The sequence below is a fragment of the Mytilus galloprovincialis genome, chromosome 1 (assembly GCF_965363235.1).
Source record: "Mytilus galloprovincialis chromosome 1, xbMytGall1.hap1.1, whole genome shotgun sequence".
In the NCBI taxonomy this organism is placed as follows: Eukaryota; Metazoa; Mollusca; class Bivalvia; order Mytilida; family Mytilidae; genus Mytilus; species Mytilus galloprovincialis.
In genome coordinates this window covers 110,837,979-110,856,338 of record NC_134838.1, presented here as the reverse complement: position 1 = coordinate 110,856,338, position 18,360 = coordinate 110,837,979, and the positions used below count along the sequence as shown (strand labels likewise).

Sequence of the window (18,360 nt, the reverse complement as noted above, 5' to 3'; positions counted from 1 at the left end):
ATGTGTCTAAAGACTTTGCCTGCCAACCAATATATATGGCTGACAAGGCCAGAAATAGTGAATAGGAAGTAGAATGCAATTTTGTCTGATATTTTGAAAATTGTTTATATGAATAGAGAAAATCTGACAGGGGCAAACATGCTTAGAATGTTTATCCCTACCAATTGTTAGTATACGTCTAAAGTGTCAGATGACTTGTATAAGAGTTAATGCCCTTACATGACAAATTTTACCACCTTTGTTCTCTAGACTACATTTCTGCATATTATCTTGAAAGCTATTATAAATACAGATAAACATTAAATTGCGAAAATGATCAATAAGACAGTGCTACAAATAATTTGAATATAATGGTCAAAATCGTCAGTCGACTCTAGCTTAGAGTTATTGCCCTTTGAAGGCTATTGCGTGAGTTTACCATTTTTTGCGTTTTTGCCTAATAAGTTAAAAATAAGATTTAGATAGAAAGAATCTTACATAAGCAAAAATGATCTGTGAGACAAAATTTATAATTGAAAAATTGAAAAAAAATGTCTGATGACTCCTTATTGAAGTGATCGTCCTTTAATTACAATTTTTATTATTTGTTTGCCCTCTGTTGTGTTTTAAACAGAAACTGAAGAAAATAGAGAGAAACTAAACAGATTAAATGAGTAGCAACTCAATATCAATAAAACGGTGATTTTTGTCTTTCAAGAATTCTATTTTCGTTCAAAATGTTGGAGAGTTTCTTTTGTTAAATATGTAATAGACCAAGGTGAGCGATACAGGTTCTTTAGATATCTATGATTTGTAGAATAATTTGAAGGTAGTTGTTGGTTAATTAAGTGGTTATTTTTTTATTTTTTATGATACATTTTTTTTGTGATATTAAAGGTGATTTTCTGAGATATCTTATGGGTAAAACATCAGAATGAGTTCCTATCATTTGGTATATCGTCACCTTTAAATTTCATAGTTAGAAATGTTTTAATCTCTGTGCAGGTTAAGTTTATTTGGTTTATAGTCTCATTAGGCAGCAACCATTTGATTTTCTGGGGGGGGGGGGGGGGGGGGGGGCTATGGTTTTTTTTGGAAAAAAAAGTTTGTTTCCAGTTTTTGGAGAAAAAAATAATTTGTTTTGAATTCTGAAAAAAAAAAATTGTTTGTTACACCCTCAGCTGCCACTATATGTAATGCTAAAATTGAAAGAAAAAAATTGTTTTCAACTTGTAGCGAAAAAAATAGATTGTTTTTCGCCACAGGCGAAAAAAAAAAGTTTGTACAGAAAAAAAAACCATAGCCCCCCCCCAGAAAATCAAATGGTTGCTGCCTTACAATGAAAATGTCTTTTACGCATGGCTAATGGTAGATTCGACTTTGATAGCATTAATCTAATATTATTGCACTGTTCCTGTAAATGGTTATCCTTGATCTAGCACGTTCTATGTACTGATTGAAGTCGAGTATGCACACATCTATAAGTAAATAAATCAATTCTTAGTTTATTCTTATATGTTAGGAATTAAAAACAAGATTGCACACGCTGAAATGTCTTGCCCTTTTAGCTAACCATTGATTTTATGTTGGTATCCCTAAATATAAAGATTTATTACAACTATCACATAAACTTAACATAATCCAAAAAAAATGAGATCGACAAGGTCAGATAAACCAAACTAGAAATACAGGTATACCTAACAATTGTAAGGTGTACATGTCTGTCTGACCTTGACCTCATTTTAATGGTTCATTTTTCAATATTAAGTTTTCCTGGTTTAGTTTGTTTTTTTCGATATATCGCGATGTTCAGTAGGTCAACTATATTTAAGGAATGATTGTAATGTGTATATGTATTTCTAGTTTGGTTTAAGGAAGGTGCACATGCCTGTCTGTCAGGATTCATCTGACCTCATTTTCATGGTTCATTGGTCGTAATTCCACACTCCTAATATGCTTTAAATATAGGTGACCTATTGCAAAAAGTATCTAAGAAACAAACTTAACCAGGAAAACTTAATATTGATCAATAAACCAAGAAAATGAGGCCATGGTTAGATGAACCCTGTCAGACAAACATGTGCACCTTACAATCAAATGTGATTGACCTATTGCATATAGTATCTATAAAGAAACAGACTTAGCAAGGAAAACTAGATTGACCAATGAACCATGAAAATGAGGTCATGGTCAAATGATTATTTCCAGACAGACATTTAATCTTTACAATCATTCCATACAACAAATTGCTTATAGAAAAAAATAAAACTTAAGATTGAGCAATGAACAGTAAAATGAGGTCAAGGTCAAATAAAACATGCAAGACTGACAATTACATGATAAAATATTTTCATACACCAAATATAGGCTATTAAATGCCTGAAGTGTAACAAAAACACAAAACTGAATTTTGACCACTGAACCATTAAAATGAGATCAAGGTCAGATGAAACTTGCCAGTTTGACATGTCCACATGTTTCTCGATGCATTGGAGACCTATTTGTGACCTTCTGCTGTTGTCTGTTCTAAGGTCGGGTTGTTGTCTCTTTGACACATTCCCAATTTCCATTCTGAATTTTACCTTGCATTATTATATACACCAAATATAATAGACCTAATGTTTATAGTATCTGAGATATGGACTTTACCACGAAAACTTAACCATGTTCCACTGATCCATGAAATGAGATTGAGGTCAAATGAAAACTGTCTGATTGATATTTCTTTAAGAATGATCTTTCTAACCGTATCTTCAAAGGTTTTACCATATGAATTAAAGGTAATACAAAGTGATCTCCAATAATAAATAACCTCTTTGCACTTTGTAATACTAGGTTACCTAAATTTTTTAAATGAGTTTTATGGAATTAAATTTTGCAGGCTGGCCTCAACAACTTTTTTGTTTTCAGAAAAGTCTGATCTGACAATTTACAGATTGAGTCCTATTTACTATGGATATTGTTTTACTTGTCTTATGTGTTAATGAGTCTATTTCTCATACTAGGGATGAGTCATGCAGAACAGGGAATGACAACTCTCTTGACACATTTGGTATCCCTCTGTTTAGTTATATTGTTTTATGATATTTTCTCTTAGTTGCTTTTAGATGCATAAGCCTTGAAACTGGAGTTAGTTGACTCCAAGTTGTTGAAAGCCTTACACAGTGACTTTGAGATGAAGAGCCACATTAATAGTCTCTTTGTTCATGTTCTGATTTGTCTTTAGTTCCCATGACAAGTGTTTTGGTACACTACTATATGTATCACATGTTATTCACTCATCATGGCTGTTTTCTTGAGATGTAATGGCAATGATGTTTGGGGCTTTTGATGGTGGTGATGGATGACTGTTTAAGATTCATAGCAAATCCAATGCATATTCCGCACAAGAACATGTACCGGTAATTGGAATATGAATATGAACCCCGTTTTGTACTAGACACACAGAGCCAGATGTATAAGGGTCTATTCTCAAGGTAACAGTCTAGAAGAAGACATGTCACTCTACACAGAAACATTATTCTATCTTGAGTCAAGCAGTCTATGCTCTTGTTAAGCAGAGAACAGGCAAACACCAATTTTTAAGTCTTTGGTTTGATCTCCCTTTTGACCCAATTAAATAAACAATAAAAAAATGTTCGATAAAATGCTTTATTAAATATCTAATAAAAATCAAATTTAGAATAATAATCACTGTACATGTTATACACACTTATCTTCACACATGACTAGAAATAATTACTTTCACTCATTCATAAACTTGAGATCAATATTCTCACACAATTCATTCATACCATTATTTGAGAAGTATTTCTAGTTATAAATGTTTGTAATTTTGTAACAAAAAGTTGTTAAAATGTTTGATTTAACATCAAAACATGCCCCTCTTGAACTGTAACTGTAAAGTTAGAAATTTTCATAAGGTGTATATTTAGGCTAATTTTATGAATAAGATAAATTCATTAAAATATCCCCTTGCATAAATTTGTTCTCTATAGAAGATCAGAATGGGAGAAAAAAATAAACTATTTTACAGTATCAGTTCTAACAAAGAGTAGTTTATTTTTTGAAAAGTTTAAGACCGTTGAACCCATTGAAAATGTATCAACTCTTATATAAGCTCAATCATAATACATTCTTGCATTCTTTATATTTGGTGTTATAAAAAAAAATATAAATACATTAAAAACACAAGGCTGCTACAAATTAGACACATTACATCATATAAAAACTGAATATTGTAAAGTAAACTCTTAAATGGCATTTATTTTTGCTATTATCAATTCAGCAAAATAATAACTGTTTTCAGGAGTATTTATTCTATCTGACGAGGTAGATGATACTAAATGGTGGGTTTTATTAACTGCAGATATTCTGAATGATGAATGTATTTCCTCCAAGACCTGACCTTTTTTTTATTTTAAATTAATTTTAAATTAATGATTTATTCAACACTATAGGGACACTTCAAATTGGATTCAACCTATACAGTCTTCATATCCATTACAATATTATTCCATTTTAAGATGTTATGTTAAAAATAATAAAATTCATGACATTCAAATGTAACTTTTACAAAAACAATGCATACAATTGTGCTCCTAAATAATGGGGAAACTGCAACTTAAACAAATACATACTTTTATGTAAAACAATTTCTATACAACATTGAGGTAAACAAATACGAGATTCATTAATTTGTCTCCATTTTGATTTATGCTTACAAATACTGGCCAACTTTAAAACAAACAATATAAATGCTTCAACTTTCTCACTTTGAAAATGCAAATACAACATTTTCATAAAAGTGATACGAGAAAATTTTAATATCATTTTGGTGCTAGTAATTTCCATTCTTCTATATTCAATTATTCCACTTATATTCATCCGTTCACTATTATCATATTCATGGATGGAAAATATCTAAATATTACATAAATCTAAATTTGCTGTCTATGTAAAACAAAGTGAAGTTGCATATTCAAATTATGATGCTTGTAAAACCTGACATTCAAAAGATCATTCATGTGTGACATTTAACAGATCATTCATGCCTGATATCCACCAGATCATCTGTGCATGATAGCCACCAGATCATCTGTGCATGATAGCCACCAGATCATCTGTGCATGATAGCCACCATATCATCTGTTCATGATATCCACCAGATCATCTGTGCGTGATATCCACCAGATCATCTGTGCGTGATATCCACCAGATCATCTGTGCATGATATCCACCAGATCATCTGTGCATGATAGCCACCAGATCGTTTGTGGTTTTTTTTACAATTATCAATCATACAGACTATAGGGAACAAATATATATTTATATATATTTTATTTAAACCTCTAATATATCTTTAATTCAAAACCGAGTTTTAGAAGAAAAATAATTTTTTTATATATTCTTAATCTGTATTTTGATATTTAGGTTTATTTTCAAACTATTTTATATGAAATTAACCAGTCAGAGCAAATACTTTTAATAAGCCTTTCTGGAATTTTGTTTAATGGTACTTTTTCCATATTAAATCTATTCTTATATAATGCTGAATATAGCTTCATTTTCATTGGCAGTGTTACAGTTACATGTACTAGTATAAATAAAGGGACTTAATTTACACACACATGAACAGATTACAACACAAAAATATCACCGTTAATAAAATGTTGTTTATGTACATCTATGGAAAACAAATATTCCTTTTTTTCTAACATAACTTAACACTTCAAAACATGTTTAAGAAAAATGAAACTATATTTGTATGGGTAATAATATCATAATATAGTCATAATAGCGTAATTAGAATTATACTATATGTGACTTTTAATTCTAAAAATATATGATCACGAATCTCAGAACGGATTTTCTGAAATAGCTCTCAGCTCAGCTCTCAGCTGAACAACAAAATACAAATAGCATTAACTTTACTTGTAGAAAAGTGACAACAGCAAGCAATTGCCTGACATTTGCAGAAATTTTAGAATATTATGCTTAAACCTATAAAAAATTATACATATTTACATAATTTACTACAACTATTTACATCATATTTACAAAACAATAAATAATTAAGTATATCACACAACTTTAAAATTAATAACTAAAATAATTTAAATTAAATAGAACCTTAGTGAGCAAGCTCATATCAACCCCATCCCCCACATCAATGAAGAGTTGACCTACTAAAAAAAGTTTAGGGCTATCCAGGTGAGGTCCACCTCATGTATACTTTAATCAAATTTGAAGAGGATCCAAAATGTATAAAGAAATTATCCAGGCAAAAAAAGTACTTATAGTCTAACAAGACAATAGCATTATAAGCTTTGCAACTTTCTTGCACGGGGTCAAATAATTCTTAGTAGTTTAAAAGATAGTAATTGGAAGCACCTGTTTTTCAATTTTTTAATAAGAGTTTAAAAGATTACAATGAGGATAATTAAAGACTACTATTTAGAAGATAATATATGTATGAGGTTAGAAAACAGTCCCACGAAATATACCAAGTTATTACTGATATATTAAAGGAACTTCAGTGTTTTTATCGTCATCATTATTGATAGCTATCAAAAAGTGTTTCATGGTGAACTGATGAAGTTAAAACTTTAAGCAAGCCTTCTTGGATTCAGGAGTTGTCTAGAATTATCAATTCCTGATATGTTGTTTAAACATCAGTAGCTTGAAATGAAAGCTACTACATTTTGCTGGAATAAATAATGGAAAATCTTTGTAAAAGTTCCTATGAAATATCTGTTTACATCTGATGGCGGAAACACTGATCAATCAAAATTTGGTAATCATATAAAGTTATTCACAATCTAAAAATCGTTTTCAAAAATTGCCGTCTGAAGTACCTGATTTCTACATTAAAGCTTGTGATCAAATACACTAATTATGTATTGATTGTCAAGTTATACTGAAAAATAAACAATCACCATTTTGAAAATTGACTTAGGTAAAATTAACTGTCAATTATAAACCTTATTTCAGGACCACAGACTTATTTCTTTGATCAAACCTTAATGAACTCTTCAATGAATATTCTAAAACATAACCATTTTTGTATCAACAAAAAAATATATATACAACTTTCTATAAATACATAACTTGTCTTCTAAATGAATGGAATGAACACTAACCAATAACAAAACTGGGAAAAACAAAAAAATATTCCAACAACAAAATTATGAGTATTTGGTGCAGTTACCGGTTACTTTTGACTTAGACATTTATATGGGGTTGTCAATTTGGTTCTTTATATATATTGCACCACATGTAGAAAGACATATGTTCAAATATTATATCAAGGTTTTTTTGTATGAAATTTTTAAAAATGGCTGCTCTGTCTCTAACAATAGAAAAAAACTAACATTTTTCTATTTCATTTGAAATTTAAACGTATATTATAAACCTTATGGCTAAAACAAATTTCAGATGAGTGGTCTTAACAAAAACACCAACAGATATATTTTTGATAAAACTGATGTCTACTAATAATGCTTCGTCAAAACTTTTTGAATAATTGCATACTTTTTTCTGGTGAAATACAAACAAGATGAAAAATGAAAAAGTTACAAAAATGGGCCATAAAAATATACAAAATAAAATACAGACTCAAAACAAATTTATAATAAATATAAAAGACATTTTAATTACAAAATTTAAATAATATCAATGTTTGTTATATAGCACCATTTCAATATCTGTGGATTTCATCATTACACTGCTTCTATAAATAGTAACGTCTTTGTTCCTCAAACAAATATCCTTTGAAAGACAGCAATGTACAAAATTGCACTTTTTTTCAATTTTAAGTCCTTTTACTGCTCTATAAATTAGAACAGTTTCTACTGCAACTTTCTTGTCAATGTATTTTCATTCTCAAGATATATCCTGAAGATAAATTCAATTACCTTGACAAAAACTCCACAAAGTCTAATAACATTTGAGGACTGTTTGCACTGCCAACCCATTCCATTGATAACTAAGTATTTGTACACCAAGTATCAGACTGGTTTTCTGAGATTTCTTCCTTTGGACGGAAAAAGTTTATAGCAGTGATACTGTTATATAAATATTAGAATGGAAATATATACATGAGAAATGAGATATGTACACGATGTGGAGTGAGAATTCTTCCATGAGTATTGCTGAATGTGTATCATCTTCTAAAATCCTGAAATATAAATGAATTGTTTTAATAAAATTTTAACTTAAATGCTTAACTGTTTTATAAATCATAAAGTTATAATTCCTTCAGAAATACTAGACAACAGTTGCTTGCATTTAATTTCATAAGGATTAATTCAATTTAATTGATATATTGATTGGTGTTTAATGCCACTTTCAACACTGTTGTGCTATTTCGTGGCAGTTAGTTTCTATTGGTGGAGAAAGCTAGAGTGCCCCAAGAAAACCAAGACCTTTGGCAGGAAAACTGTCAGTCCAAGTCAATTAAGATTGGAGTCGAGTGCACCTTTAGAGTGTGGTTCGAACAAACACCAAATAAACACTTCTATACCAGTATCCACAAGAAACATGAAGAAAAATTTATTCTTGTGCAAGTTTGTAAAACACTCTTAACTCACATTAAAAGCTCCTTACTTTTTATTTTACTGAAGAAGAATTTTATCTTAGGTGACAAAAAAGCAAACTTTTTTAAAATTTGAAGTGAACTAATTTTCCAACTTTATTTTTTTTTTTTTTTTTAATTGTTGATTGATAAATAATAATACAGAAGCAGGATTACTGAAAGAGTCCTCTTACCTCCATCATCAATGTCTTACATCTAACTGAAGACCAAAGCTTACATCTGGTGAGCATGTACCACAATGTCCACCACAAACACCTTGTACAACTTCTCTATCCTACAAAAGTAATGCCTCTTTTTTAGTATACTCATTCGACAATTTCAAATAATCCATTTACAAATGATTATAATAGGTTGTTATTTGTTTGATAACATTCAACTCAATTTATTATGTTGCTTTTATATCAAATAATTTATGACTATTTTCATTTTATGTATAATGTCAGTAATTTCAAACCAGTATCAGCATTTCGTTGGTTTTTAGATATCTACAGTTTTGGACTCGTGTGTTATTAAGCAAAAGAAACACTGACACAAAACAGAATGGTTAATCATTATTTCTATGTTTTTTCCTAGAGTATAGTCCATTGTGGATTAAATAAGCTAAAATATGATAACTAATTTTGAATCTAGTTCTGATGTTTATTCCCTGCTCCAATACTAATGCCCTATACTTACATTGAGTATTTGTATAGATTTTGAGGTACGTTTTCCATATGACTTCCATGTGGTATTTTTAGACACTAGCAAACCAGTGCCAGATAAGTTGATACTGAATCTACCCTGAAATGATAAGACTTTGGTGTTACACATGTACATGGAAATAATACATGTACAATATTATGCTTCAACCATTTCCTCTACAATGAATTTTATTGCTGTTCTTATTTCATTTATTTTTTGATTTTTCCCCTTCTATATCCCATGGTACTTTTGAAGTGTCACAGAAACAAAAGATCACAAAAAGATGAAATTAATGTCTATGGGGTTTTATAATGTAGATTATGTTTATTTAAGAAACTAGATGTTGTTTCAAAATTTCATCTCAGTGAAGAAGAACTTTGAAATTTATTGATGGAGAACTGAAATACAGTATTATTTTTAGTAATATTGATTAGCAAAATTGAAATTTAAAATTAACAAAAAAGCTATTGATGATCTTAAATGAATGTATATTTACCTGAGGGCAATGATTCTTGGCACTGTAACAGTCACCAGCAGATGCAAAAGGAATGTATTTTCCACTATGGGATGTGGCAAATGATGTATCTGTGGCTGCAATACACAATGTTTATTAACAATCATATAAAGTTCAATTTCTCTTTCAGATAACTAGTCAGTCTATTAACACATGTTTCAATTGTTATATAGTTGACATACTGTAAACCAACTTATTTTTGCAGATACTTTATTTCGTGTTCAACCCTTTCTAGCCCACTTAATGTAGATTTAAATTCACGATTTTCAAATTCACAATAAATTTTCCAACAATTAATATTTGCGTTATCTATATACTGGTGAAAATCCGGAAATTAAATTGCTTGCAAAAATTAGTTGGTTTACAGTAAATGAAATATAAATAAAGTATCTGCAGTAAAAAAAAGAGAAAATCATGATTGTATGAGTCAAGTTAATTTATTGGTAAAGCATTATTGATCAACCCCATGTCATTGTGCAAAAGATATTTTTAAACTAACCACCATAATTATTCCGTAGTCACTCCATAAATTCATTCTAACATTACTCATAAAAAAGATGCAAAATGTATTAAATTGACATTTGTTTTGAAAGTGCAAATGAGATGAACTTCAAAGAGAGTATTGTCACAAAATCAGCCATCTTTAAAAAGATCTGTTCAACAATTGACAATTTCTACATCGGAGTATCTAAATTACATGTTTCTCTCCAGCTTTATTTATTCTGACATTTTCTCGATGTATAATTTTTAAAATGATATCACACTATGTATTTTATTTGGTACTTACTGTTGACTATCATTGTCTTGAGATCTAGGCGAAGTTTAGTGTACGATGTATATCCTGCTAATCGGTAAGGTGAAATACGAAATTTGGAACTATCATTTTCTATTCTTGATCCATTATTTGGACATGACCTGGCTCTTTTCAACCTGGAAATTTAAAAAGAAATTAGAGCTACATCCTTCAAACTTATGACAACTTGTCCATCAAAACAAAAAAATACACCAAATGCATTGCTTACCCACCCACCCATCTGCCTGTGTACTACCCTAAACCAAGATATACAGAGGATAGTAATCTATGCAATTTTTGAAAGGAAATATGTATAAGAACAAAAAAAAAGAAGACATTTGTATTTTAATTAGTAAAATAGAATAATTATAAAAGCAGCTGACCATAACAACTTTGAATACCCAATAAAATCTTACCTCATGTCGTAAATTTCAGCATAATTATCACCACCTCCAGCAGATAATGTTATATATTCTTCAGGTTTATTGCTTTTCATATTTTTACAGAACACCTGCAAAATAAATAACTGAGTTATCCCTCTTTGTCCAAAGGACTGACACACAAGTTAATAAGTCATCAGCTTTACCAATTTTAAGAAACTACATTATGGAGATATGATTCATGAACTGAATGAGAATAGCTAATCAAACTCAGGACAAGGAACATAAATAAATGTAAACATTGTGCATGGAACTGACATGCTTAACTCAATTTTTCAAATGCTTTCTCATAAAATGTCAGTTTGAAAAAAATTTTGTTACCAAAATGAAACAGAGGATTCATTTGATATAGTTTTTCTCAAAATTGAAATTTTTTTCTGCTGTTCTATAAATAGAATAAAAGATCCAGAAAGTGTTACCTGTAAAATTCTTCCTTTGACCAATATACTGTACATATCATCATGTCTAATTGATGTCTTATCTTTCAACTCTAAACAGGACTTAGCATAACCTGAAAATATTATAATCATCATACTGTAAACACAAGTCTGCCTAAAAATATTTAAAACATTGTACTTTAGTAACCAACATATGTAAACGTAAAGAAAATACATGTTTCATATTGCTTGGATGGCCCCTAATACTTATCTTGGTCCCTTATATTTTAATTTCCCCTACCCTAAATATTTTAGTTCTTGTTTCAAATAAATATTATTAAAGCCAATAGTCAAGACCTTCCTTATCAATATATTTATAAAAAAAAGAAAAATATTAAAACATTTTACCAACAACATAACAAGGGCTAGCATCTCTGTACATTCAATATTTGTTTATATGTAAACTTGCATCTACATATGTTCCAGAAAAGAACTGCACATTTTAATGTTATTTAACTTGCTTTTATTGGTTGCTTTTCTATTGAGATAAGTTATACATACATGGCCCACTGTAACAATCTTGTCTCGATTCAGGTTTAAGATCTCTACGACATCGTTTTCTTGATCTTCTTCTTCCTTGTTTATCAACACATATAACTAATCTCATTTCTTTACCCCATCCACAGCGTGAGGAACACTGCAATAAACAATTTATATGCTTTCATTCTAATAATTTGTCTTAAATTCTTTTACAAAGGTTGTAAACATCGACATATTCATAGAATAAAAAAAATGATGGAAAACCAACAAATATTTTGGGATCAAAAGTGTTATTGATAATCAATTACAATCTCAAATAAGTTATTATTTACATTGGCTGATCCAGGGGGTTATTGGAGAATTGGAACTCCCTTTTTAAAATGGTTGGATCCGCACCTGATTGATTTATGTTGACAATTCCAATTTATTATTAAAGATTGACATTTTTTTTTAAAGATTTTCTTGTAACAGTTAACCCAGTGGTTATTGGTGATATATCAAATATTGATATTCTAAAAAAAATAATTTTAGATGTAACATGTCTTCTGATTGGCTTACTCCAGTTTAAAATGGAATTTAGAATTAAATTATAAGAAATGACTGTAATATTTTTTCTGTCTATTCAAACTAACATAAAAAATGTGGTGCACACTTTGAAATAACATGCTACACGGGTTATTTAGTGTGCACCACATTTTTGATGTTATTTCTTCATAGGCAGAAAAAATATTACAGTCATTTCTTAAATAAAGCCGATTAATTAAGAATATTTTCACATTAGAAACTACATAATGTTTACAAACAACAATCCTGTTAAGTTCAGTGCGTTATAAATATTGATATAATATGGGCTGAACAAAATTAAATTCACCCTTTAAGTAACCTATCACTTAAGCTTATTTATAATTAAGCCCATTAACACTAAAAAGACTAGCAAATCCAGCACATTGCTGATTTAACTGAGACAATGTAATCATTACCATTAAACTGCCGAATAATCTTTGATCTTTTTTTTGTATTTCTTAATGACTTAACAACTAAAGGTGCCAAAAATGTAACATTTAAAAACCACATTTTAATAAGATTTAATGACACAAGTTTAACAAATCAAAAGTTAATAAAATGGCTGGTGGCAATGATTACTATTTTAAACTGCTGATCTAATATCTACTAATATCTAAACTAAAACTATAGTCAACCTTGAGTTATCTCCCTTCCATTGTAAATATTCTATTCATACTTACAATGAAGTTGCTAATAGACTAATATTAATTCTATAACAAAAATAATAATCTTCTGAAAGATGGCATTCAAAAAAGTGATTGGGTTTTCAGCATTTCTACAAGGAATTTCTATGTGTTTTGCTATCCTATAAAGGTTATACATTTAAATAAACAATCTGAAAATTAAACCTTTTTTCTCATCTTATCCTCAAAAATGTTAGTTCCACAACTTGCATAAGCAATTAATTGTAATTTTGTATTACATATATAAGCTTCTGTTAAGAGTTTCTAGATAAACCTGTTCTATGTGAACTCACCTTTCCCCATGCTCCTACAACCCAACGATAACCATCACAATTGCCTAAGTTACATGTTTGGACTCTCGGTGGCTCTTCCTCCTTTCGACAGCCATATGGTACTTCTCCTGGTAATATCCATCCTTCTTTGGTCACAGCTTGACAAACAACCTGTCTTTGTTGTGCACCTTCATCACACGTTTTATCACACTGTAAGAAAAAAAAATATTACATATAATTAAACTATCAAATACATGTAGTACCTGTACAAATGACACCGTATCCACTTGCCCTTTTTACTTATATTAGGCTGACTGTACTTGGACACTTGGTAAATATAAGGCTTAATCAAAGTAATTGGATAACTTATAGATCTATGTGTATATATATAGGGCCTAATCAAAGTAACTGAATAACTTATAGATCTATGTGTATATAGAGAAATGAAAAAAATATTGGGGATACTCATGCTTGTTTTCACACCAGAAAGTTATATGATAACTTTTTTCAGTGAAATCCCTTTTTTAAGATACAGATTCAAATCAATGTTTAAAAACAAATTAAATCTATCTCACATTATTTTTAATAATTAATTTAATATGTCAATGTTTAAAGTAAGGTATCAGAAAATATTTGTGGTACATTTGTACTTGTTTTTTACTAATGAGATACCTGTGAGTGTTTTGTTTGAAGGGGGAGATAATCACTGAAGTTATATGATTCATTGTAATGTGGTACCAAAATAGGAAGTCTTCAACTACAGATTGTAAAATCATGGTTAATTACTTTGACTTGACCCTAACTGGAATCACTACTGGGTCAAATATTCATCATGGTGACAAATTTTATATATGGAACTACATGTAAATCATTACGCAATAAGTCAAATTACAAGATATCATTTCATGTTATTTTGAAAGGTACCCACAATTACATATTAAGTTATGCAGGAATCAGATGTCAGTCAAAGTGACCTAGTTTTTGAAAGGACTTAAATGATCATCAATGTACATGACATGAAGTTGAATAGATCTGGACTTTAACAGAAAAATTCACTAATCATTCCTGAATAAAATGCCCAAAAAAGTCTTTTCCTCTTTGCCAGGTACTTGGGAGATTTTTTTCATAATTTAAGTCATTCGTTAGTGTAACAAGAGATGCTTTGGACAAAGCTAAAAAAAAATGATCCCTGCTCCATGCAACATCTATGATATGCTAAGGAAAATAAAAAAATAATTTAGTTAAAAAAAAAGAAATATGCAGAGGCAGATATAGCACAGATTCTAAAAATTTTAAATACATTCTGAGAAGGGACTCCTGAAGAGGGATATAATACAATCATTACTGTATAACGCTTTTGAAATGGAAATAGTTGTATAAAAAATTGTACTTACCGAAGTCCAAGGTGAGGTGTTCCAGAAATAAGGACATGGAAATTCACTACAACGTCTCTTGACTTTCGGTTTTTTATCTCTATCACATCGATTGTCAGGAACATGGTAGCCATCACGTCTTACACATTTCACTCTTCGGGTTTTCATACCAAAACCACAGGTCTGAGAACACTGAAAAAAAATACCAAAATATATAATTTGTTATGGTAATAAATGTAATGCATAGTAATGGAGATTTTCAGCTTCTTAGGCTATTTGTAATAAAATCATTTTTTAGTAATTCTATAAGTATTCTGGGAAATTTTATAAATTCTGACGGAACAAACAAGAAAAAAAACATGATATATATATATATAAACTTTTTATTTGAAGAGAAGAAGTCAATTCAAGTTAGAATCAGTCTTTCCAAATTAATTAAATAGATATCTTATTGAATATGTTTTTGTTTTTTCTATAGAAAAAATAGCCAAAAATACATACAAAAAAACTTATACTGGTCATTAAGTAGTACATACAACTTTTAGTACATCATATAAATGGGTTAAGCCATTTCATAGTAGCTTAAAAAAGAATAAACTTAATAAATATATATGAAAATCATTGTTAGTCTAATAGTTTAGTTACCAATAAACTATCTTTCTTAAAATTTTCCCTAGTGACAATCTTTGCTTACATTGCTTTAAAAGATACCTATATTATAATGCTTTTTAATCTTATACCTAAGATGTTGTGTTTTGATCTATGAAAAATTGTGGACAATATTGTAATTTATGTCATAAATTCTACTTGTGAGTGTTAAAAAGGATTTGGTTCTTCCCACTTTTAACCAAATAAAAGTAAATAGTGAGAAATATCCCTGATTAAAAACTTGTGTAAATCGTTTTTTTGGTCAGATCTTTGATGACTTTAAAGTAGTCATCAGACCTTGACAATTACAGACCCAACATAAGTCCAGACATGTAATTATATAAACATATCTATTTCATGGACAGCAATATATTTCATGTAGTAACCAAACATTAAAAAAATATGATATATTTCTCCAGTGTATCATAAGTTTTCAGTTTAGTTTATTACCCACATAAAACCAAGAGGAATTTCAATGTTTGTAAACTGAATATCTTTGTGTTTATACTTTTGCTATAAACAACCCACCTAATGCTGTCAAAATGAATGTAGAAGTTACATAAACTTCATGTATATATGATTCTCTAAAACTGTCATTACAAGGCTTATCTATATTAAAGGCAAATCAGATGATTTTATTTCTTCTAAACAATTTCCACTGTCAGTCTATGATAATTTGAGCTTAAGTTACCTTGATTGTTCACCATGATTTAGGACCCTTCTGTGATGGACATTTGCCTGGCATACTAACTTTTTTTAATATTGAATCTTTTTTAACTACTGACACAGTAACCAATTTAAATGATAGATTTTTGTATTATGTCTTGTTGGGTGGCACACTTTTTACATATGTCTATGAAAACAAGCTCTTAATGGCTTAATCTTCAAAGGCTTAACTCAAGTTTAAAGTTCAACTTAAATGTTTTAATCAACACATGTATGACATTTCACTGAGCTTAAAAAGCAATTGTCTTATTCTAAATTAAAAACCCTTTTTAATTTTATCATTTAAAAATAAGAAAGAATTCTTATGATTATTGATTTGTATAGAAGATATGAAATATAAACTAAATACTATAATGATAAATGAACACAAGCCTCCCATTTTACAATCTATCAAAAATTATGATAAGAAGGTCAAGATGAATTGTTGAAGGTCAAGTACTCAGATAGCACGTCTTGACTACTGATATATCACTTCGTAAGTGGAATTTTGTACTAACGTCAGAAAACAATGATATGTAAAGTGGACTGATACCCTTTTAACCAGGTCCTTTGAAAACAAAAAGTATGACTTCATATCTTGGGTGGACCTATGAACAGCATGACATAAAACGTATGGAAAAGATTCATCAGAAATTGTTTATCTACCATGGTATAGGAGCACTCTTTGAAAAACTTAAGTCTACTATGAGGGTCAAAATGTAGATTACCCCAGATATAAACTAAATGCATTTCGCCAAAGTATAAAATATTCAAGTATATACATAAAGCATATACCATTGATGGATTAGCTGCTCCCCATCAATTAGGGCAAAACATTTTTTTTAAATTGAATTTAATTCACTATTTCTCAATTACCTGTGACCAGTTATCTGTTTTCCAGTAGTAGTTGGAACAAGTTTTCCTCTGACAAGTTCTAAGAACTCTTGGTTTCCTCTTTCCTTCACATAGTTTTGGATCAACAGTCCGGTATCTTTTAACTTTACATGTGATGTTTCTAACCCTAATGCCTTCTCCACAATTTACTGAACACTGTAATAGTATGAAAAATGCTATGACTGAGACCAATACACTATAAAAACCTACATTTAGGCAGGTTGATATTTTGTGTAAGGAGATGCTGTATGGAAATTATTAGTCCAAACTTTCTCTCAAACTATTCTAAGTAAATAATATTAAATAATTAATAAACATTTCAAAGAAAATTTTAGAACATTTAAAATAAACAAACTAAAATTAAAAAAAAAAGTTTTATAATAAAAAATCTATATTTATATAGAAGATGGGGTACAACTCTCCATCCAAGTCACAATTTGTAATTAGTAAACCATTATAGGGCAAATTACAGTATACTTTTAATACCCTGAAAAATGCTTTACAGATTAACATGGTTTAAAAAATAGTCTTTCATCATTATCTTGGATAATCACAGTAGGGACTTTTAATCAAATGATAAAATCATGGAGAATTATAACAGCTATTTATTTCCAAAAATAGCCTGTTTGTCAATACCAGTATTATATTAAACCCCAATAAACAATATTATGCAACCAGTTTCAGACAGTCTATATGGATTATATTCAATTTATTGCCCATCTCTTTTCACACAAGATACAAAAATTTAAAAAAAGAATAAATTAATACCAAACTAATCACAAAGTAAGAATCAATGACAGTTTCTCTAATCTGATCTGGTAAATTGAGGCCACAGATTTTGAGAAAAGGGATAGGATGAAGAATACCCTATATTAATGCTTCTCAACATACCTTGCTCCATTTGTCTCCGTACCATCTTGGACATCTACCCATGTGACAGTATTGTGATTCTCTAGGTTTCATGCCATGACATTCTGTGTCTGGATGATGATTACCTTCTTCATCTATACAAGTTATCTCCCTTTGTTGGTGGCCTCTTCCACAACTTACTGAACACTGCAAAAAAAAAAAGATAAGTAAGATAAGTCACTGGATTTTTTGGCAATGTGTTGGTTACAAAATTGTGATACTGGACTATGCTTTTCGACTATTGTACACATTCTTTGTACATGTTATGTTAATATACCTCAGTAACTTAGAAACTTCCAAAACTCATCTGCAAAAGAGAATCTGACTGGACACCAACAATTTAATTTGTAGGTTAACATTCTAAATGAAAGAAAACACCAGATGGATTTGTA

General features: G+C 29.6%; 1 protein-coding gene across 2 annotated transcripts in view; it reads right to left on the bottom strand.

Annotated features, from left to right (window-relative positions):
- Positions 1 to 5,325: 5,325 nt before the first annotated feature.
- The window catches only part of LOC143051289 (A disintegrin and metalloproteinase with thrombospondin motifs 9-like), a 115,967-nt gene continuing 102,932 nt past the window's right edge, over positions 5,326 to 18,360 (bottom strand). For both annotated transcript variants that reach the window (XM_076224243.1, XM_076224249.1), the window contains 12 exons: positions 17,951 to 18,115; positions 17,042 to 17,215; positions 14,834 to 15,004; positions 13,461 to 13,649; positions 11,942 to 12,077; positions 11,423 to 11,514; positions 10,980 to 11,074; positions 10,558 to 10,700; positions 9,753 to 9,847; positions 9,251 to 9,355; positions 8,749 to 8,849; positions 5,326 to 8,158 (listed from right to left, as the gene is read on the bottom strand). In XM_076224243.1, coding sequence (XP_076080358.1) covers positions 8,757 to 8,849; positions 9,251 to 9,355; positions 9,753 to 9,847; positions 10,558 to 10,700; positions 10,980 to 11,074; positions 11,423 to 11,514; positions 11,942 to 12,077; positions 13,461 to 13,649; positions 14,834 to 15,004; positions 17,042 to 17,215; positions 17,951 to 18,115 — 1,458 coding nt within the window. In that variant the 3' untranslated portion in view covers positions 5,326 to 8,158; positions 8,749 to 8,756. The remainder of the gene's footprint in view (positions 8,159 to 8,748; positions 8,850 to 9,250; positions 9,356 to 9,752; positions 9,848 to 10,557; positions 10,701 to 10,979; positions 11,075 to 11,422; positions 11,515 to 11,941; positions 12,078 to 13,460; positions 13,650 to 14,833; positions 15,005 to 17,041; positions 17,216 to 17,950; positions 18,116 to 18,360) is intronic.